Source organism: Sus scrofa, chromosome 12 (assembly GCF_054392235.1).
Source record: "Sus scrofa isolate SSC_HxYL_T2T_F1_AM1 chromosome 12, Sscrofa_HxYL_maternal_Yorkshire_Landrace_v2.0, whole genome shotgun sequence".
Lineage (NCBI taxonomy): Eukaryota > Metazoa > Chordata > Mammalia > Artiodactyla > Suidae > Sus > Sus scrofa.
The window spans coordinates 43,342,756-43,365,267 of NC_139394.1; the positions used below are offsets into that span (position 1 = coordinate 43,342,756).

The 22,512-nt window shown below is 44.9% G+C and overlaps 1 protein-coding gene across 48 annotated transcripts in view; it reads right to left on the reverse strand.

The window, feature by feature from the left end:
• Positions 1 to 694: 694 nt before the first annotated feature.
• Positions 695 to 22,512, reverse strand: part of SYNRG (synergin gamma) — a 91,281-nt gene continuing 69,463 nt past the window's right edge. For 24 of the 48 annotated variants that reach the window (XM_021067367.2, XM_084985110.1, XM_084985109.1 and 21 more), the window contains 7 exons: positions 20,058 to 20,221; positions 19,228 to 19,281; positions 18,630 to 18,726; positions 14,380 to 14,528; positions 2,749 to 2,859; positions 2,344 to 2,379; positions 695 to 1,347 (listed from right to left, as the gene is read on the reverse strand). In XM_021067367.2, the coding sequence (XP_020923026.1) occupies positions 1,216 to 1,347; positions 2,344 to 2,379; positions 2,749 to 2,859; positions 14,380 to 14,528; positions 18,630 to 18,726; positions 19,228 to 19,281; positions 20,058 to 20,221 (743 nt within the window). In that variant the 3' untranslated portion in view covers positions 695 to 1,215. The remainder of the gene's footprint in view (positions 1,348 to 2,343; positions 2,380 to 2,748; positions 2,860 to 14,379; positions 14,529 to 18,629; positions 18,727 to 19,227; positions 19,282 to 20,057; positions 20,222 to 22,512) is intronic. The other 24 variants (XM_021067372.2, XM_021067370.2, XM_021067364.2 and 21 more) reach the window with 1 other exon arrangement.

Below are 22,512 nucleotides of genomic sequence, written 5' to 3' on the forward strand. Positions count from 1 at the left end.
CTTAAGATTCACAATCTCTTCATAAAGCGCATAATTAACAACTGAGAGAAATAAGTGTCCTAGATTGGTGTGTTCTTCTCAGGAACAACAGTGGCTTCCCCCCCCTCCCCCGATTTTATGCATTCAGTTGAAGTGGCAAGATTCTCAATACCAGCTTAGGCATGAACCTCTTCCTCCTAAAATTCAGTGCCGCTTTTGAACAATTTTCTTCCCCTGCTTCTAAGTCATGTGCCTCCACCACAGACACACGCCTCACTTTTCTCGCTAGGCCAGGAGCTCCCCCTTCTAACCCTCAGTGAATTTTCAGGTCACGGTCCCTGCACAGTCATTTCTGGAAATCTGGACAGAGGCCTCTGCAAAGAGATTCCATTCAGCTGCCTCTGCGAATCTTGCCTGAAAAAAACCCCAGCATGTTCCCTGTCCCAGTGTGAGGTAGAACAAGGCTTTCAGCGAAGGCTCCCGAGGGCAACGATCCTCATCCTGATTCACCAAGATCTGGGCCTCCCTCGAGACGAACATTCTTCTCCACTGCACAGTTCGCAGCATGTTTTGAGAAGGTCATCTCAAAAGTTGGACAGTCTTAGAAAAGTGGAGAAGTGGTTCAGGGGCGACAGGTTGGTATGTCTGCCTTTACTTACCTGCTTGTCCAATGGAGAGAAGCAGAATTTTTTCTATAAAAAGAATTTCAGTTTAATCCCGATTTCTCCCTTTTTATTCATTTGCATTATTAACAAACTAAACGTGGACAAATGCATTCGACTTCACAGGACAGTGAGTGTTCTAGATAACACACAAAAACTGGCTCAAAACATTCTTGCCAATTCCAGTCCTACAGCAATAACTTATTCTTCTTTCAAGGTCAATTCTTCAGTTTCCATACCACAGCAGCAAATGCTTCCTTAGAGAAAATCATGGTCCATCTTTTTAAACATCTGAAGAGAACTAGAGATAAGTCAGCAAACTTCCAGGGCCACATGCAGTGAGCAGGGCAATTTTACCTCAAACCCCAAAGACTGGCTTTGGGAGCTTGGGGACAAAGGTCGTCTGTGGGAAAACTAGGAACTTCCAAGCATGTCCCCCCACACTGGGAGGTTTTCTTCAGGTAGACGGATGGGGGGGGACTCCGCAGTACTTGAATTCTATTGGTCCCTGTCACCCCAAGGGGCGTGACGGAAAAAACACAAAACAACCGGCTGGTACTTCACAGAGGAGCTTTCAGAGCAAATCAGGCAGGATGAGGCCAGGAGGTTTTGGTTCAACGCAGTTGATCCAGAAGTTGGCACAGCTGGCGTGATACTGGTGTCCTCCATATGCCAGCTTGAAGCTGTCCGTTTCTGAGTTGAAAGCCTGCCGGAAACAAACAGACATGTGGGGCAAGTCCGGGCGCTGCCCGGCAGCCAGCATGGATGGCTCTGCAGGTCGCAGAGGCCGAGGCCAAGCTGGCGCGCACACAAAAGCCGAGCAGGTGGCCACGGGACCGCAGGCAGGAAGGTTTTCTGCCGCTAATTAAAGGTATGAGAAAATCTTTACTGTTAAACCTAGTTTCAGCAAAAGGAGGCCAAATCTTTCATAGAAAAGGCAAACAGAGGCTATGGGGGGTTGGTAGGGGTCATGACGGGGGGGAACTAACATAGCCAGGGCTGCGGATCATTTTTCTCTCTCTTTGTGAAGAAGGAAGCCCTTCCCCAAGGCTGGCGTTTAACTTGTAACATGTGATCCCTTAAGTGTCCGAGGTTGATTATAGTCCTTTCATGAATGAAACAAAGAAGAAAAACTCTTAGGGTCAAAGGCCACTGGGAGCTGATCACCGACATAACTAAAAAGTCCCAATATAGGTATAGGATTTGTAAATAAATAAATAAATACAGATAATAAACACATAAGAACTACTCCCAGACGAGTAAGGCCTATAGTCAAGGTACAGCCAGCCAGGCCTAACCCCGGCCACTTCCTGGCATGTTTTCTGAGGCGCTACAAGCAAACAAATAAACGAAACTCTACAACTTGAACAGTTTGCTTTTGTTTGCTAACAGCCAAGTCCTGATGCTCTCGGATCTCATTCCGTGTGACGGCACCCCAACTCTGCCTTCCCCGAGTTGCTCCTTCTGTTAGCCTGTGTTCATCACAGAGAACAATAACTGTGACACCAAAGCCAGTTACGAGACACAAGCATGCAAACAAGACACGTTGTTAGTTGACTGAATCAAACACTATGGGAACAAAAATGACTGCGCAAAGGCTTCATGGTTGGAACGGCTCAGGATGGCAGTGGAATCACTGAATTCGCCTTCCACACTCAAAATTAAGATGAAGACGCTAAGATAATGTGTAACTGGTTCATACTTTTTTAGGATGTTCCTCTGCAGGCTTCTCTTCTTTCTGAAATAACGTTGAAACCATAAGGTCAACAAAACTCTGCAAATGGGGCCTCGGGCCTCCAAACAAGTCCTTACAGGTTTAACCTTTCCTCTCCACCACCCACTGAGCACCTGGTGCCTCGGGCACCGCGCAAACAAGCCCGCTCCCTGCAAAGGGAAGAACTGCCTCCCTTCCATCAACAGCCCCCCACTGCCCTCCCCACCCCCCCCCCCGCCCCTGAAAGAACGCATCTGCTTCCGAGGTCAGAGCTCAGGGCTGGATCAGCTCCCCGGCTCTGGTCACAGCCTTGCTGAGAAGTGGGCTGGGGCGGACGTGTCTCCCAGGCCGTTAGGGAGGAGCTTTGCCTTCGGGGGAAGGTGGGTGACTTACCCGGCTCCTGGAGTCCACGTTTAAAAGGCACACCCCGCAAGCCAGCTCCTGAGCATTTTTAATCCCAGGCCGCAGCATACAGGACGAAAAGTCCAGGGAATTTTCATCAGGCTGTGAGGAGAAGACACATGGGTAAGAACCAGCCATTCCGAAGGCTGCTGGTTTCGCTCCCTGGTCACAACCCGGACAGGTCCAGCAGCAAACTCAGTAAACTCTCTACGACCGCCAGTATAACATTCAATTTCCCAGAGTTCCCGTCCTGGCTCAGCGGTAAAGAACCCAACTAGTATCCATGAGGATGTGGGTTCGAGTTCTGGCCTCACTCAGTGGGTTAAGGATCCGGCATTGCTGTGGCTGTGGTGTAGACTGGCAGCTGCATCTCCGATTTGACCCCTAGCCTGGGAACCCCCATATGCCGCAGCTGTGGCCCTAAAAATAAAAAAAAAAAAAGAGAGAAAAAAATTCAACTTCCCAGCCGTTTCCTGAGTACCTATTGTGTTTTTGTTGCTAGGGATGCTATGATGAGTAGGAAATGGTCCCTATCCTCTGAGAACTCGGTTTAGGGTAGGGCGAGGTGGGTATCAGGCAACACGGTGCCAGGAGAGCCACACCAGGGAAAAGGTGTGTGACGGCAGAGAATGCTTTCTAGAACTTAGCAACCTTTTGGCTGAGTCCTGATGGGTGTTTGTGAGGAGAAGGGGTGGGGCAGGATGAGGTTGGAGGGCAGGCTATTGCTCTGTGTAGAGTAAGCAGCACAGACAAAAACCTTGAAGCAAAAGATCAGGTAAGAGAAGAAATCTAGGGGGCGGGGGCCAAGCTTCTGAAAGGAGGGAGGAGATAAAACCAGAGCATGAAGGCCTTGAAAGGGGTATGGGGGCTTGGGACGTTATCCTGGGAAGTCTCACGGGTTCCAGCTGACCTGACACAGGTCAGGTCTGCGCTACGGACAGACCCCTCTAGCTGCAGTGCAGGCAATGAATTGGGGGAAGCCATCCTCAAGGTACAGGCCCTCGTTACAGGCTGCTCTGGCAGTCTGGAGACAGACGCTGAAGGTCAGAACTGGGGTGGCAACAATGAGGAGTGGAGAGAAATGGCCACATGAAGAGCTGTTAAGGCAGCAGAATCAACAGGCCTGGGGGAGAGACCTGGGTAACGGAGAGGCTTCACCCTGACAAGGTACGTGAGGGCAGAACACGTCTGGGGATGGAGACTGGGGACAAGAGAACAGTTTACTACAGGCTGAGTTAATGCTGCCTGTGGGACAGCCAAGTTCTGATGTTACATCAGCAGGCAGATGGAGGGAGTTCCCTGGCGGTCTAGTGGTTAGGATTCAGTACTTTCAACACTGCAGTTCCCTGGTCTGGGAACTGAGATCCCACATCAGGCCAATGCACACCGAGGCCAAAACAAAAACAAAAACAGAAGGCAGGCAGAAGGATACACAGCCTAGTGCTCACGAATGAGAGCTCTGGACATCATTGGCTAGAGAGAATAAATATAGTAACTACAGCTAATGAGTCAGGTCCTTACCCGTGCTAAACCCACGCTAGGCTCTTTGCATGCATTATTTAATTTATTCCTTACAATAAATCTATGAACTAAGTGTAGCCTGATGATTAAGAGCCCAATGATTGAGAGCCGCTGATTTCTTAAAAGTTAAACTATAATCTATTACATGAGCTTGCAATTCCTAGGTATTTATCCAAGAGAAATGAAAACATGTGAGCAAAAGTCTTGTACAAGAGGTGTTCATAGTGGCTCTACTCATATTATCCCAAACTAGAAACAGCAGATATCTATACACAAGAAAATGGATTTATTTTATTTATTTATTTAGGGCCACACCCATGGCATATGCAGGTTCCAAGGCTAGGAGTCATATTGGAGCTACAGCTGCTGGCCTATGCCACAGCCACGCCAGATCTGAGCTGCTGACCTACACCAAAGCACGGAGCGATGCCGGAGCCTTAACCCACTGAGAGAGGCAAGGATCGAACCTGCGTCCTTATGGATGCTAGTCAGATTGGTTTCCACTGAGCCAGGATGGGAACTCCAAGAAAATGGATGTAAAAAACCACAGTATGTTAATACAATGGACTATTACTCAGTGATAAAAGGAATCAAACTGATACGCACAACAGAGAGAAAGTTTTAAAACATGCTGAGAGCACAATATTCTAAATCAACTATACTTTAATAAAAAAAAGGTTAAAAAAAAAAACATGCTAAGTAAAAGTAGCTGACAAAAGAAGCCGACAAAAGAGCATATATGTTACATGATTTCATTTATATGAAGTTCGAGAACAGGCAAATCTATGGTGAAGATCTACAGAAATGCATCAGTGGTTATTTCTAGAATCGGGTTTTTGTTAAATCAGATAACAGCTCTTGAATACTGGAGAATCTTTCCTCAGCTTTTGGTTCTATTCACACTATAACAACTACAGACACAACATACTTTTAAGTTTAACGTGCATCATTACCATTTTCTCTATTAAATTAACTCTAGACAATCATCAAAACAAGTCAAACCCTGATGTGCAGTGTTTGCTGATTTCCATGGTGGATTCTGAGCTACCAATGTGCTGTCGCTGAAAACAGAGTGGGGAAGAGATGCTGAGAGCACCGTCATGCGGTGCTTCCACATACGGATAAACGAGACGAGGGTGACCCACTTCCTGGTTTATGCCAGGCTGCTCCCATTTCAGCTCTGAGGAAAGCCCTCAGTCCTGAGCAAATCGGGACAGTTGGTTGTCCTATGATAGACAGCAACAACCTCGAACGCTAAGACGAAGCGGGGGGAAAAGAAGGGAAAATGGAGCGGGATGGATTGGGAACTTGGGGTTAAGAGATCCAGACTCCTGCCTCTGGAATGGATAAGCAATGAGATCCCGATGTGTGGCCCTGGGAACTCTATCTAGTCACCTATGATGGAGCATGACGGAGGAGAATGTGAGAAAAAGAATGTCTATATGTATGTGTGACTGGGTCACTTTGTGTACGGTAGAAAACTGACAGAACACTGTAAACCAACTATAATGGAAAACACAAAAATCATTAAAAAAAAAAAAACCCAAAAGATTAAAAATAAAAAAAATTTAAAAAAGAAAAATGTGCAGGTTATGTATGATACTTCTCCATCCCTTTCTAATTCAAAATAATAAACCATGTGCTAGGTTCCACAAACCCCTCTATAACCTGAGCTGAATCTGTTCAGATCACACTTAAGGAAGGAAGGACAGATGGTTCTCAAAAAAGAGAATGAGAGGTAGAAGCTTCAACTGTGTGCAAAGGACACAGCCCCAGCCAAGCCAGAGGATTTTTTGTTTGTTTAAGTGCAGTCACAGCCACTTTAGTCAAACCTAGAAGCAGGGGGCACTCTCGTTTGCTTGCTGTCCAGTTCTGCCCTTTGTCAAATGCTGACAACTGCACCTGCCCTACCCTATCTCCCTCAGTTGGTGCTGGAACTCTCACGAACATATAAAGTGCCTGAAAAGGATAAAATACTTTGAGTGATTACCAAAATTATTCACTTTGACAAATAAAATTGAACAAGCTTTCTGAAGAGGTTAAAAACACAGTAGTACTATGTTTGCAATCTGTATTACAGCCATTTATCATGTTCCTGAGTATGGACTATTTGAGAAGTAATTAGAATCTGGGCAAACACTGAGTCTTGAAATCAACCAAGTTAATAAAAGCCCTTTAATATCTGTTTACCAAAGGCATAAAAGAAGCACATGAAAAAGTCGTATTATAATCTCCAGTGAAAATCATAAGGCTTTGCATAAATTATCCTGTATTCAAATTAATCTTTCAAAGGATAAATTAACCTTTATAAATTCACATCTATTAGCAAGGGGATTATTGTTGTACATAGTAACAGCGTGACACCAAGCAAATGGCCCTAATTTCGCAAGAAGGTATGCCCTTTACAAGCCACCTTCAATCGCGTATCACCTACTTTAATTGGCAAATTTGTATTTAGCAAAGATAAAAAAACAGCTATATTATACATGACCTAAATACACCGACAAGTCCCAGAGTCAGACTGGGACACACAATCCTGAATCTTTAGCCAATAATAAACTAGTAAAATGGTATCCAATAAAATGATTTTTCCCCTCTTTTTAGGGCTGTACCTGTGGCACATGGAGGTTCCCAGGCTAGGGGCCGGGATCAGAGCTACAGCTGCCGGCCTACAGAATAGCCACAGCCACTCAGGATCTGAGCTGCATCTACACTGCAGCTCATGACAATGCCAGATCCTTGACCCACTGAGCGAGGCTAGGGATCGAACTCACATCCTCAGGGATACTAGCTGGATTCTTTTTTTTTTTTTTTTTCTCTTTTTTTTGGTCTTTTCTAGGGCCACACCCACGGCATATGGAGGTTCCCAGGTTAGGGATCTAATCGGAGCTGTAACTGCCAGCCTACAGCAACTCAGGATCTGAGCTGTGTCTATACCACAGCTCACAGCAATACCAGATCCCTAACCCACTGATCGAGGCCAGGGATTGAACCCTCGACCTCATGGTTCCCAGTCGGATTCGTTAACCACCAAGCCACGATGGGAACTCCCTAGCTGGATTCTTAACCCACTGAGCCACAATGGGAACTCCCGAAAATGATTTTTTTTTTTTGCTTTTTAGGGCCATACCCACAGCATACGGAGATTCCCAAACTAGGGGTTGAATCGGAGCTGTAGCCACTGGCCTACACCAAAGCCACAGGAATGCCAGATCCAAGCCGTGTCTGTGACCCACACCACAGCTCACGACAATGCCAGATCCTTAACCCACTGAGCAAGGCCAGGGATGGATCAAACCTGCATCCTGGAGTTCCCATCATCGCGCAGTGGTTAACAAATCCGACTAGGAACCATGAGGTTGCAGGTTCAATCCCTGGCCTTGCTCAGTGGGTTAAGGATCCGGTGTTGCAGGGAGCTGTGGTGTAGGTTGCAGATGCGGCTCGGATCCCGCGTTGCTGTGGCTCTGGTGTAGGCTGGTGGCTACAGCTCCGATTAGACCCCTAGCCTGGGAACCTCCATGTGCCGAGGGAGTGGCTCAGGAAAAAGGCAAAAAGACAAACAAAAACAAAAACAAAACAAAAACAAAAAAAACCCTGCATCCTCATGGATGCTAGTCAGATTGGTTAACCACTGAGCCATGATGGGAACTCCCCAAAAATGATTATTAAGGAGGACAATTTGATAGTAATTAGTGTTCTTTGCCAATAGTCTTATTCTCATCCTTCTGGACAAATGGTAGGATGGGCCTTCCTTCTCCCTCTAAATTAGGCATGTGCAACTTGTCACAGTGTTAACAGACTGTGAGGATAAGTCATGTGGCCACTTCTGGAAGGAAGCCTTTAAGACTAATGTGCTATTTGTCGCCTTCCCTTGATCCAGTTTTGGAGGTCAGAGGTCTTAAATGGGTTGGCAACACTGTGTTCCTTATGGAAGATCTGGGGAGAAGCTGCCTCTTTGCCTTTTCTAGTTTCGTCTTCCTTCCTTCCCTCCCTTTTTGCTTTTTAGGGCCACACCCGCAGTACATGGAGGTTCCCAGGCTGGGGGTTGAATCGGAGCTACCGCTGCCGGCCTACCGAACTGCATCTGCAACCTATACCACAGCTCACGGCAATGCCTGGATCCCCGACCCAGTGAGCCCTGAGCGAGGCCAGGGATCGAACCCACATCCTCATGGATACTAGTGGGATTCCTTTCTGCTGCACCACAAGGGGAATGCCCCCTTTTCTAGTTTCTAGAGACTGTCTGCACGTTCCTTGGACCACGCTTCCACCTCCAAAGCCCACAGTGTAGCATCTGCCAATCTCTCTCTCTCTCCTTGGACTGTCGCATTGCTTTTTCTCACCTCACTCTTTTGCCTTCCTCTTATAAGGATCCTTGTCATGCCTCTGGGGCCACCCAGAAAATCCAGGACAAGGTTCCCACTCAAACACCCTTCTACCATATAAGGCGAAGCACCCACAGGCTCTGGGGATCAGGACATGGCCATCTTGCAGGGAGGGATTATTCTGTCTACCTCACCCACCTTCTGTCAACTGAAGATAGCCACGCAGAGACATAATGAAGATTCTGTCTCTAACACATTCTTGCCAACTGGGAAGATGACAAAAATGCTATCATTATTAAAGAGAAACTGTCCTGATGCGTCACTGCCATAGGAAGTACTCTGCAAGTCACTGCTTGTTTCACACTGAAAGGAAGTACAGGAGAATTTTATTATACTGAGGGTAATAGTGGAATTATAGAGCCTGTGTGATTTTTCAACTGAGATTAACAGGCCTGACTCTTCTTATAGATCCTATATGGCAGAATCGATTAGTTTTGTTTTCCAGGACTGAGTTTTGGTTATGAACCTCCTGAACTTAGATCCGCAGCCCTGAGATAAAACCTCAAGATAACAATCCATCTCACTCAACTCTTTGTCTCTTGAGAAAAAAACAGCTTCTTCAGCCTGTGCCCAGAGGAGACATGTTTTGCCACCAGAGGGAGTTTTAGTCCAGGGCTAAAGGAGCATCACAGGGAAAGGGCGGAGCAAAACTGCGCAAGTCTGACTTGAGTCTGACTTCCAGTTTAAACCCTCAAGGTCATGGTTCTTAGTCGGACTCGTTTCTGCTACACCAAGATGGGAACTCCTAGAAAAAATTTTTAAAAATGCCAGGGCTCATCCCCGCCGTGGCTCAGTGGTTAACGAATCCGACTAGGAACCATGAGGTTGCGGGTTCGATCCCTGGCCTTGCTCAGTGGGTTAAGGATCCGGCATTGCCGTGAGCTGTGGTGTAGGTTGCAAACGAGGCTCAGATCCCGCATTGCTGTGGCTCTGGTGCAGGCCAGTGGCTACAGCTCCTATTCGACCCCTAGCCTGGGAACCTCCATATGCCTCGGGAGTGGCCCAAGAAATGGCAAAAGGACCAAAAAAAAAAAGAGTTTCCTGAGAAGTGGAATTACCGAGTCTTACCACTCTGTTTGTAAGTCCTTTCACCCCTTCAGGGTTTATGGGGATTTGCTCAGAGCAGACAAAAGATGAACAGAATGTGGTCTTGGTCCCTGTCCTCAGGGAGTCCAGAGGCGGAGGGAAAGCATGTTGCCAAACACCTTTTCCATAGTGGGTACCGATTTCCTAATAAATTCCCTAAGCAATCGTCAGTCCAACTGTACCATATCGACAGGATTAGGGTTCAAATAAACAAACTCAACCCTAAACTGGGGTTATTAGGAGGTGAGAAATAAACTCTTGTTTTAATGTGAATTAATGTTTCCTGATGAGCTGTGCCTCCTTTTTTTATGAATCACTTCATGGTTTTGCTCTAATTTTACTGGGAAACTTGTATATTTCTCACTTATCTGTACGTTTTCTTTACAGAAAAACATACTTGAGGCCACCATCAATAGGTACTGCCACACTTTCCCCCTCATTTACCACTTCATCTATTTTTTCTGTACTTAGAAAGACTATCACTAATTTGCACTTGGAGCTTTGCCACTCGATCTATATGGAGAAATTCCTAAGAAGCCACTCAGTAAAATCTGTTGCTTTATTTACTGAAAGGATATTTTTGAAGGAAATGTCGATTATGTTAATTTCCTCTTTATAAAAACCCACAACAGAAACTTCTAATTATGAGCCAGGAATAATTATGCTTCCTGAGTGGAGGGTTTATTTTTATGCTATGAACACAGTGAACTGTGGAACTGATCACGTCTTCTTTGCATCGATGCCCAGAAAGGCTCAAGTCAACTGTACAGCTCTCTGCTAGCCAATGCCAGCCCTTTAAAAGCATACGTTTTTGTACACTTAATTTCATGCCTGGCTTTAACTCATCTTGCTACTTTCATTTTCCCTTTGTTTTATTTTCCGTATCCACTTATTTAAAATTTTTTAATCAGTTATTAAAAAAATGAGGTACGGAAGTGCTTTTCTAGTTTGGAAAACTCTGGAAGATTCAAAAAAGCATCAAACAAGAAGTATAAAGTCCCACCAGACACAGTTAGAACCTAAGGAAATAAAGGACATACATATGGTATCGCTTACACGGAATCTAAAAAATACACATGAACGTATATACAAAACAGTTAACAGACCCACAGACATAGGAAACACCCTTTGGGTTACCAAAGGGAAGAGGGAGTGGGGGAGGGACAAATTAGGAATACGGGGTTCACAGATACAAGCCAGTATACACGGAATAGAAAAACAACAAGGATTTCACTGTACAGCACAGGAAGTTATGCCCAATGTCTTATAATTACCTATGAGGGAGTACAATCTCCAAAAACACTGAATCACCTTGCTGTACACCTGAAACTAACATGATACTGTAAATCACCTACTCTTCAATGAAAACAAATAAGCAGCCAAAAAGAAATAAAGGACACAGTCTCTCTTTTAAGGAGTGAGAAGCTAGTGGGCAAGAAACAAGAAAACACAATGATGAAGAAGCGTGGTAAGTGCCCTGACAGAATGTGCTGTGGACACACACACAGGAGGGGCGCCTGGTGACTTCTGGGAAAATGACACTGAGACCGGGGAAAAGAGAGGAGTCGAACCGGGAAGGAGAGGCCAAGGCAGCCCAAGCGAAGGAAGGGACCTTACACACGCCACTAAGGAGTTTACGCTTGACTCTGAAGACCATGGAAAGTCCCCGCAGGCTTTGAAGTGGGCTGTAAATGGACACCATCAGATTACTTTTTGGAAAGAACTGTCTGATAGTGGGTAAAAAATGAACCAGTTACTGAAGCTATGCACTCAGAAATGATAAGGGCATAAATGATACACTACGTTAAAAGTGAGTTTTTCATTTTTAATATATTTTGTCACTATGTAAAAAACTATGAATTTTTGCCAAACTCATTAAACTTAACCTCTTGAATTCAGATTTCTAGAAGTATTCCTTATCACTAAATAAACATAATTTCATCACTTCTTTTCATATATTTATACTTCATTTCTTATCGTATTGGGCACAACAGTATTTTTAAAAAATAATTACCCAAACTGTATGATGTAAGGTTATAAATTGAAAAATGGCCCAAGGGAACAAAATAGAGATCCTGGAAATGATTTCGACTCTTGAAGAACTTAATATGACAAACCAGAAGCAACATAATGGTGAGAGGATTTGCCTTTGAAGACATGCCATTGGGAGGGCTGGGAACCCACCTGACTATCAGTGCAGCGCAACAAGAACTGGCTGCTATTTCAGATGGGCCATGCAGTTAAGGGTGAGGGAAAAAAGAAAGAAAATGGAATAGCAAATGCAGTCCAGCTGCGGCAGGAAGATACATTTGACTATTGTGCAACAAAGGGTATTAGCAGAGACAAACTGAGTAAATATGAATATATAAAAATAAAATAGTTTTGCCCCATGAAATACAAAAAGGGGGAAGAAACAGAAGAGGGAAAAAATAACTGATATAATCTTATAAGCACACACATGTGTGTATAAATCTATTACAAATATGAACTACATATGGTCAATGATATTTCAGTGAATAAATGGTCAAAAGGTCAAAAGAGAGAGATGATCATTCCACACATAAAGGAAACAAAAATAGGAAATTATCATTTGGGACATTGAATAGACTCAGGAAATGAAAAAAATTAAAAACACTTTCAGAGAGTCATTTACACACTTGCTAAATTAAGAAACTGACAAAGGTAGAACACAACATGAAGAAATACATACTTATATATTGCTGGTAGCACTGTTAACCAGCCCCCAGCTCCCTGGAAAGTCATGTAACACGTGTAATGACAACGACACGCAGGCACACGTGTACATGTGCAACCACACACACTGACCTCTCAAGTCCACTTGGAGAAAATGATTGTTTCTATTTTTTAATGATATTCAGAGTAAAACTATTCATAACAGAAAAAAATGAAAATAATCTAAGATTCTCAGAAAGTATAAAGGCTAAATGAACCACAGGATAGCAACATGATATATCATACAGTTTTTCGTTTTACTTAGGTTAAAAATTTTTTTTTTTTTTTTTTTTTTTTTTTGTCTTTTTAGGGCTGCACCCAGGCTAGGGGTCGAACTGGAGCTGGAGCTGTCAGCCTATGCCACAGTCACAGCAATGTGGGATCCAAGCTGCTTCTGCAACCTACAACACAGCTCACGGCAATGCCGGATCCTTAACCCACTGAGTGAAGCCAGGGATCAAACCTGCATCCTTATGGATACTAGTTGGGTTTGTTACCGAGTCACAACAGGAACTCCAAAAAAATTTCATGTTGAGATATAGTTGGTATACAATATTATATGTTTCAGATTTATAGTTGTAAATAAATCATAAATCATTTATAGTGATTCTATAAATCATTTATAGTGATTCTCAATTTTAAAAGGTTATATTCCACTTATAATAATTATAAAATAGTGGCTACATTCCCTGTATTACACATTACATCCTTGTAGCTTACTTATTTTATACACAGTAGTTTGTAACTTTAAATTCCCTATCCCTATGTTGCCCCTCTCCCTACTAGTAACCACTAGTTTGTTCTCTATATCTGTGAGTCTTCTTTTTTTGTCACATTCACTGGTTTGTGTATTTTTTTATAGTCCACATAAAAGTGCTATCATACAGTATTTGTCTTTCTCTGACTTATTTCACTTGATGTGATAACCTCCAAGTCCATTCATGTTGTTGCAAACAGCAAAATTTCATTTTTTAAGGGTGAGTAATATTCCATCTTTATTCATTCATCTGTTGATGGACACTTAGACAGCTTCTGTACCTTGGCAACTGTAAATAGTGCTGCTAAGAACACTGGGGTGTGTGCATCTTTTTGTTAATTTTAACTATTTTTTCTTTTATTTTTATCTTTTCTTTTGAATGTAACTTTTTTTTTGGCCACACCTGCAGCATGTGGAAATTCCCAGATGGGCCAGGGATTGAACCCGAGCCACAGTTGTGACCTGTGCCACAGCTGCAACAATGCCAGGTCCTTAACCTGCTGTGTCACAGGGGAACTTCTATATGCATGCATCTTTCTGAATTAATGTTTTCATCATATCGTTTTGTAGAAGGACATACATGAGGACAGAAAAAACTAGAAATGCGAAGGAAGAAACTCAAACCAATGCTTTGCAAGACATGCATACACATACATGTGAATGGAGTAGGATGTAGATAGAGAACGTTTTCCTGCATTCTCTTTTATTTAGGTACAACGGGCCTGGGAGCTATCCAGAAGCCAATCTGGGACTGTTTTTGTTTTTGCTTTTCTTAATGGCTACACCACGGTGTATGGAAGTTCCTAGGCCAGGGAATGAATCCAAGCCACAGCTGGAACTTAGGCCACAGCTGCAGTGACGCCTGATCCTTTAACCTTCTGTACCGAGCAGGGAATCAAACCTGTGCCTCCCCAGTGACCTGAGCCGCTTCAGTTGGATTCTTAATCCACTGCACCACAGTGGGAACTCCCCAACCTGGTACTCTTCAATGAACAGCACAAATGTTATCGCCTTCCTTTAACATAACAGGATACAGGAGGCCCCTTCGCCTCCAACAAGTGCCATCATAGGAACACACGCTCAGCTTTACGGCTTAGGTCTCCGGAAGGAAGACAGCTGCTGATTGTCTCATGGGCTTACCGTGAGTGTGGCGAGTGACATGAAGCCGATTAGGTTATTCCATACTTTATCGATGTCCTTTAGCAGCTGCTGGAGTTTCTCACTGCACACTGCAGTGGCTTTTATCCCCAGCTCCACTCGCTTGGTTACCCTGTACACCTCAACAACACCTGACAGGGTGAGAGAGGAGAGAGTTAGGTGCTGGAAGCGGAGAGAAAGGCCAGCAAGACAAGGCAGCCTTACTGCTGGCTGATACACTGGGTGGAAAGAGGGACTGTACCCGGAAAGAGGTGAACATATTCTTCCTTGCGACCAATCAATGCTTAACGCTCAAGTGTAAACTCACTGGTAAGGACATGGACCCTAGAGCGACACTGCCCGGATTTGAATCTCAGCTCGGCTGCATAACCTCTCTGTGCTTAAGTTTCCTAATCTGTAAAACTGGGATAATAATAGTACCTCCTCAAAGGATGGCTGAAGGCATTAAATGGGTTAATACTGTAAAAGGCTTATTAGAACAGCAGACATGAAGCAAGTATTAGCTATTTTATTCTAGCTTCTTTAAGAGTCCATCTGTTTGAATTTGGGAAATACCATTAAACTCAATGAACATGGAAATATTTACAGTTTAAAAGAATGCAAATGTCAGTATCACCACAAAGTATAGGCACACTTCACTTTATTATGCTTCACTTTATTTTGCTTATATATATATATATACATATATATATATATTTTTTTTTAAACAAATTGAAGGTGTGAAGCAAATCTATCAGCACCATTTTTCCCAACAGCATTTGCTCACTTTGTGTCTCTGTCACATTTTGGTTAACTCTCACACTATTTGATGGTACCAGGGTAGTCGTTTTGGGGTGCCACAAACCACACAGCATGTGTTCTGACTGTTCTACTGACCTGCCATTCCTGTCACTCTCCTTCTCCTTGGGCCTCCCTATTCCTTGAGACACAGTACTCTTGAAATTAGGCCAATTAATAGCCCAACACTGGCCTCCTAAGTGTTGAATGAAAGGAAGAGTCTTACGTCTCTCATTGCAAATCAAAAGTTAGAAATGATTGGAGATCCTGTCGTGGCTCAACTGGTATCCATGAGGATGAGGGTTTGATCCCTGGCCTCGCTCAGTGGGTTAAGGATCCAGGGTTGCCGAGAGCTGTGGTGTAGGTCACAGACATGGCTCCGATCTGGCATGGCTGTGGCTGTGGTGTAGGCCAGCAGCTACAGCTCTGATTTGACCCCTAGCCTGGGAACTTCCATATGCCATGGGTGCAGCCCTTAAAAGACACACACACACACACACACACACACACACACACACACACACACACACACACAGCTAGAAATGATTGAGCGTAGTGAGGAAGGCATAGCAAAAGCCATGACAGGCTGAAAGCTAGGCCTCTTGTACCACACAGTTTGCCAAGCTGTGAATGCAAAGGACAAGTTCTTGACGGAAATAAGGAGTGCTACTCCAGTGGACACACGAATGATAAGAAAGAAAAACAGCCTGTTGCTGGTATGGAGGACATTTTAGTGGCTTGGATAGAAGATCAAACCAGCCACAACATTCTCCTAATCCAGAGGAAGGCCCTAACTCTCTTCGACTCTATGAAGGCTGTGAGAAGTGAGAAAACAGCAGAAAAGCTTAAAGCTGGCAGAGGTTGATTCAGGAGGTTCAAGGAAAGAAGCTGAAGCTGTCTTCATAACATCAAAGTGCAAGGTGAAGCAGCAAGTGCTCTGTGGAAACTGCAGCAAGTCATCCAGGAGATATAGCTAAGGTCATTAATGAAGGTGGCGACACCACACAACAGATTTTCAGTGTGGGTGAAGCTGCTTTGTACTGAAGATGCACCTAGGACTTTCATAGCTAGAGAGAAGTTAATGCCTGGCGTCAAAGCGTCAAAGGACAGGTTGCCTTTCGTGTTAGATACGAATGCACCTGGTGACTTTAAGTTGAAGCCAGTGCTCATTTACCACTGCAAAAACCCTAAGATTCTTAGGAATTACATGCTAAATCTACTTTGCCTGTGTTCTATATAAGTGGAACAACAAAGCCTGGACAATAGCACATCTGTTTACAGCATGGTTTACTGACTATTTTAAGCCCATTGTTAAGATCTACTGCTCAGAAAGATTCCTTTTTTTTTTTTTTTTTTTTGTCTTTTTGCTATTTCTTGGGCCGCTTCCGCGGCACACGGAGGTTCCCCGGCTAGGGGTCGAATCGGAGCTGTAGCCACTGGCCTATGCCAGAGCCACAGCAACGCGGGATCCGAGCCGCGTCTGCAACCTACACCACAGCTCACGGCAACGCCGGATCGTTAACCTACTGAGCAAGGCCAGGGATCGAACCCGCAACCTCATGGTTCCTAGTCGGATTCGTTAACCACTGCACCATGACGGGAACCCCTAATTTAATTAATTTATTTTTAAATTAAAAACATTTTTTTTAGGGCCATACCTGAGGCATATGGAGGTTCTCAGGCTAGGGGTCAAATTGGAGCTACAGCTGCTGGCCTACACCACAGCCACAGCAACACGGGGATCTGAGTTGAGTCTGTGACCTACACCACAGCTCGCAGCAATGCCAGACCCCTGATCCACTGAACGAAGCCAGAGATGGAACCCACATCCTCAAGGATACTAGTCGGGTTCGTTTCCGTGGAGCCACTATGAGAACTCCTGCACGTTTTTTTTAGACAAAGTTATTGCACACTTCAGACTACAGCATAGAGTAAACATAACTTTTCTATTCACCAGGAAACCAAAAAATTCATGTGACTGGCTTTACTGTGGTGGTCTAGAACCAAACCTGCAATATCTCTGAGGTATGCCTGCAAACAAGGAATATCTCACGCCTCCAAATGCCCAAAGATTTACAAACTCTGTGGCTTCATGTATCTTTTATAGACCTAATAGGACACAGGCTGGTTCTTTTCCTGTGGTCTCTGAGTTATGGCTGAACTCTTCCAATAAGGATAACAGGAGCCAGGCATGTTCCCTCCCCCAGCCTCTCTAAGAAAGGAATGGAAGAACCCCGGGGTCTTTGCTGGGACGTGCTCAGCCTGTGTACAGTACTGTGGCTTGTCCTGCCTTCCCCAGAGAAAGGGCAGGAATTACTGCCCACTCTAAGCCAAGTGAGGGGGGTTCTAAGACAATCTTTCATATGAGGAAACAACTAGAAGGAAAGACAGGCGCCCCATTACCAGGTGAATATCTCGTTAATGAAACAGAACTATGCCTGCCTGGGCAGGAAAGAGGAACCAGGGCGAGGTGGCAGGAGTGAAGGAGAGCCCATGTCCCTTCACAGCCGCTCATCCAGCAAGTATCTGCGAGTGACTCCTGGGTGCCAGACACTGGTCGAGGTGGTGGAGACCCAGCAGTGAGCAAAACAGACCCAAACCCCTCCCTTCCTGGAGGCTCATTCTAGTGGAGGGAGACAGATAATAAATAAGAAGAGTAAGTAAAATATTGAAGATGTTTAAAGGTGAGAGGGCCAGGGAGAAAATGGAGCAGGGAAAGGAAGGGCCAGGCTGGGGAGAGGGGATACGGTTTGAGTAGAGGCCAGGGAGACAGCACTCAGAAGGTGACATTTGAGTAAAGATGTGAAAAAGACTAGGGCCCAGTGCATGTGGCTCTGGCCCCGGGACAAGCCTGAGCTTGGGGAGGAGAGGACCACTGAACTGGATGGAGAGCGAGGTTTCACGTTGCACTCAGGTGTTTGATAGCTGCAGGTGGCCAGGAAGTTAAGCAAGCTGTGATTGTCAGAAGGGGCAGAAAGGAAGAATTCAACAGAGCTTGGCAAGAATTGTTCGGTGAGCCAATGATTTAAATTTCTTCTTTTTTTTTTTTTTTTGGCCGTACCCACAGCATGTGGCGGTTCCTGGGACAGGGACTGAATCTATGTCACAGCAACAACCTGAGCTGCTGCAGTGACAACACCAGACCCTGAACCGCTATGCTGCAAGGGAACTCTCCAATAATTTGCCTCATCTAGTTCAGACTCTTTGATAAAGCAGTAACATGATTTTATACTGCTGCTATTAGATGTATAACAAGGACTCGGAAACCTGGCCAGAGACCTTAAGTCAAATAGTTGTTCTTGTCTGTGACTTAAGTGTCTTATCTACAGATGTAGATGCTACTTAGTAAAATCATATGAGGCTTAAGAGATCTAGATTAAACTACTTAACACAGCACAACCGAAAAGACTGCAAAGGGTCATGATTTTGAATAAGTCAAATATAAAAGAACATACCTAATAAATACTCCATGCCTTGAGCTGACTGAATTACCTCTGTGCATACAGAACTACTACTGATTCCGTTTAAGGTATCATTTGCCTTCTTAATGACCTATAAGAAATGAAATCATATCACCTTATATAGTCAAGAAAGGTCCTTACAAATCAATACACTATTAGTAGAAAACCCGATGGAACGCTGGGAGTTGTGAAAAAGCATGACTGATTGATGTACGTAGAGGACTATGCTGAGACAAATCCGAACATTTAGTTTTGACATTGAAGAAACAATCCTCCATTTTTGGGGAAGAGGCAAGATACAGGTTCTTCAGCTTAAATATTATTTTAATTTAGGCAGAGACGATGATGTCATTTTGTTACTTCTTAAACACAGTAACAGAAGAGGGCACAGTGGACGAATGAGCTGTGTCTGCTACTGTAAATGTGACAGAAGCCTCATTTAAGACGTGTGACTTTTCACACCACTTCTCTTTGCGCAAGGCCATGGTAGGGCTCTCCGCGAGTTTGCCTCTGTCCTTCAGCCCAAAGAAACCAGAAAGGCAAAATGACAGAAGAGGCATTTCCGTGGAGCATGTGAAAGTGCCATACTCACCTCCAGGGCGCTCCCTAGACACCGCTGCCATTCATAAGCGTATCTCTCATTCTCCTGCCAATTGTATAAAAAGAACCGGGTTAAATGGCTAAGCCGGGAATGCTATTTATGATTTCTGTCAATTCAGAGTACTAAAATCACTCTAGTCCAAGCGCTGTTTATCCCTAATGACAATTTTTAATTCCTGATAAACATAACTTCCAAGCATACGACTTGTGGTGACTCCGAGGGGAATGTTTCATAGTGGAGCCCCTGTGTAAACGCTGCCTCATTGTAACATATAATTACAATAGCAGAAGCTTCTTCAAAGGCACCCTCCATGCAGGTGTCTAGCACAAGAGCCAGTATCAAACCACCGGCTTCCTGCTCCACTTAGGAAGCTGTGTGCATGTGTACGTGCAGGTGCATGCATGTGTCCGTGTAGGTGATGAGAAGTCTCCTCTCAGGAGGAGTGCTGAGAGTGTCGGATGGAGAAAGGCAGCATGCAACAAAGATCCACAACATTTTCCCTCTCTCCTCTATTTTGATGTTTTACCACATCCGCTAAGAGGAGAAAGTCCACGTGCTCAACAAGAATTCCCTTCAACACCTCCCTCCCTGTGAGGGCCCACGACTAATTCCAGTTTTAGGGTCACTAGCTACTTTCAGCGATGCCACATCTGGGAGGTATCTCCATCCAGGGCTACTGTCACCATTCTCTGACTTAATTCCGTGTTTTGCTCTGGTGCCTTGTGGCGCCCTGCCCCTTGTCCCCCCAGGTGAAAGCCACAAGCACTTTTTCTGGAGGGGGGGCCTCAGTGCTTAGCCCCGGGGGACGACAAGTGGCTCACCTCCACCTCCCCCGTCAGGTCTTTGTACTTGTCGCGGATGACAGGCAGGGCAGGCTTCTCGCTCAGAGTGTTGGAGCGGTCTCTGAAAGGCTGCTCCAAAGCCGGGGAAGGAGAAGAACGGCTTATTTCTTTATCGCCAAGGCTCAGACTCCTCTTGTGTGATCCTGGGGGACGTGCACAGCACAGTCAAAGGTTCTGATTGCTCAGCCTCGTGCAAGGAGAGGCGCTCCCAGGACAAGGCCACCCTCTTCTTTAGACATTTGTGTCTGGGGGTGTTCGGAAACACACCCCTCCTTCAGACTGTCTGGCAGGTTACATGTTGACCCCTTTCCTGTCCTCTCTTGCTGAGTTCCCTGCTTTTAATTTTCTCCATTGCTTCTCTGAGCAATGACAATTCTTCCGTCTTTTTTTCTTTTCTGACTTTTTAGGGCTGCACCCGAGGCATATGGAAGTTCCCAGGCTAAGGGTTGAATTAGAGCTGCAGCCGCTGGCCCACGCTAAAGCTATAGTGACACAGGGATCGGAGCCGCATTTGCGACCTTCACCGTCGGTCACGGCAACACTGGATCCCTAACCCACTGAGCGAGGCCAGGGATTGAACCCACTAGGTAGGTTTGCTGGGCCACAATGGGAACTCTTCTTCCATAATTCCAGGTACAGCATTACTGGAGTGTGGAGGACTAAAGCATCTTTCTAAGTATCAGTGCGTAAGAGGCGTGTTGCTTGTCCAGTCATTAGCTAGGGACTTGCACTGATTTCCTCCACCTCTCAATCGAAGGGAAATCAACGAGCCCTTCTGTCAGGGTAGGAGTAAAGCAAAAGGGCCAAACTCAAACGCCTTCAGAGAGCGGCAGGCAAAGGAAACGAGTGAAGTAGCTCGGCTGGAGAGGGAAGTGGTGGGAATGTGACAGTGGGACAAGCACAGCTCATCTGTGAGAGGGGTTGTCACTACTCAGCTCCAGCTGACCGTCAGGAGGTAGGAATGCAGGCCTGGTACTGCCAGATGCCACAACTTTGCAAGAAAATTAGAAATTCAGGTTGTAAAGTGTCATGGTTTTTATGTATTGGTGATTGCTTCACACATTAAAAAAAAAATAGGAGTTCCCATCGTGGCTCAGTGGTTGGTGAACCGGACTAGCATCCATGAGGTTGCGGGTTTGATCTCTGGTCTTGATCAGTGGGTTAAGGATCTGGCACTGCCATGAGCTGTGGTGTAGGTTGCAGATGAGGCTCGGATCTGGTGTTGCTGTGGCGCAGGCCGGCGGCTGAAGCTCCAATTTGACCCCTAGCCTGGGAACTTCCATGTGCTGCTGGTGAGGCCCTAAAAGACAAAAAGACAAACAAAAAAACAAAAAACAAACTCAAAAAACAAACCAAACAATCAACACAGGTCTGCAGAACGGACCTAGATCCCCAGCTATCATGTTGCAGCCTCTGGATTAAAAGATACAGTATGTAGCCAGGGAATAAGAGCAGAGCGATTTGCCCACAAGGCGATCAAACCATTTTTCTGGCTCCTGTAACACAGTACACCTCTAAGCAAAACAAGAAATGAACAAGAGACTGTGTGCTATGCTTGCTTTTAGCCCCAAAAGCACGAATCTGAGAGATACGGTTTAATTTCAGTTGAGTCTCAGGAAACCTTTTTTTTCTTTTTTTCTTTTTTTTTTTTTTTTTGTCTTTTTAGCTATTTCTTGGGCCGCTCCCGTGGCATATGGAGGTTCCCAGGCTAGGGGTTGAATCAAAGCCGTAGCCACCGGCCTACGCCAGAGCCACAGCAACGCTGGATCCAAGCCGCGTCTGCAACCTACACCACAGCTCACGGCAACACCGGATCCTTAACCCACCGAGCAAGGGCAGGGACTGAACCCACAACCTCATGGTTCCTAGTTGGATTCGTTAACCACTGCGCCACAATAGGAACTCCTTTTTTTTTCTTTTTAATTGAAGTATAGTTGATTTACAATGTGTTAGTTTCAGATGTATAGTAAAGTAATTCGTATTACATATATGTTGTTTTTCAGATTCTTTTCTCATATAGGTTATTATAAAATATTGAGTATAGTTCCCTGTGCTATACAGTAGGTCCTTGTTATTTATTTTACATAAAGGTAAACCTTTTAAAAAAATAGTTATCTGTCATAGACTCTGATTTTAAACACTGGAAAATCCATTTCCTGCTAACCCAGGGACCAACTTATTCTTTTTTTTAAATCCATGCCCATGGTATGTGGATGTCCCCTGACCAGGGGCTGAACCCACACCACAGCAGTGACAACGCTGGATCCTTAACTGCTAGGCCACCAGGGAACGCCCTAGTTTCTTCTTTTCTTTCTTTCTTTTTTTTTTTTGTCTTTTGAGGGCCGCACCCATGGCATATGGAGGTTTCCAGGCTAGGGGTCTAATTGGAGCTATGGCTGCAGGCCTACGCCACAGCCACAGCAATGCAGGATCC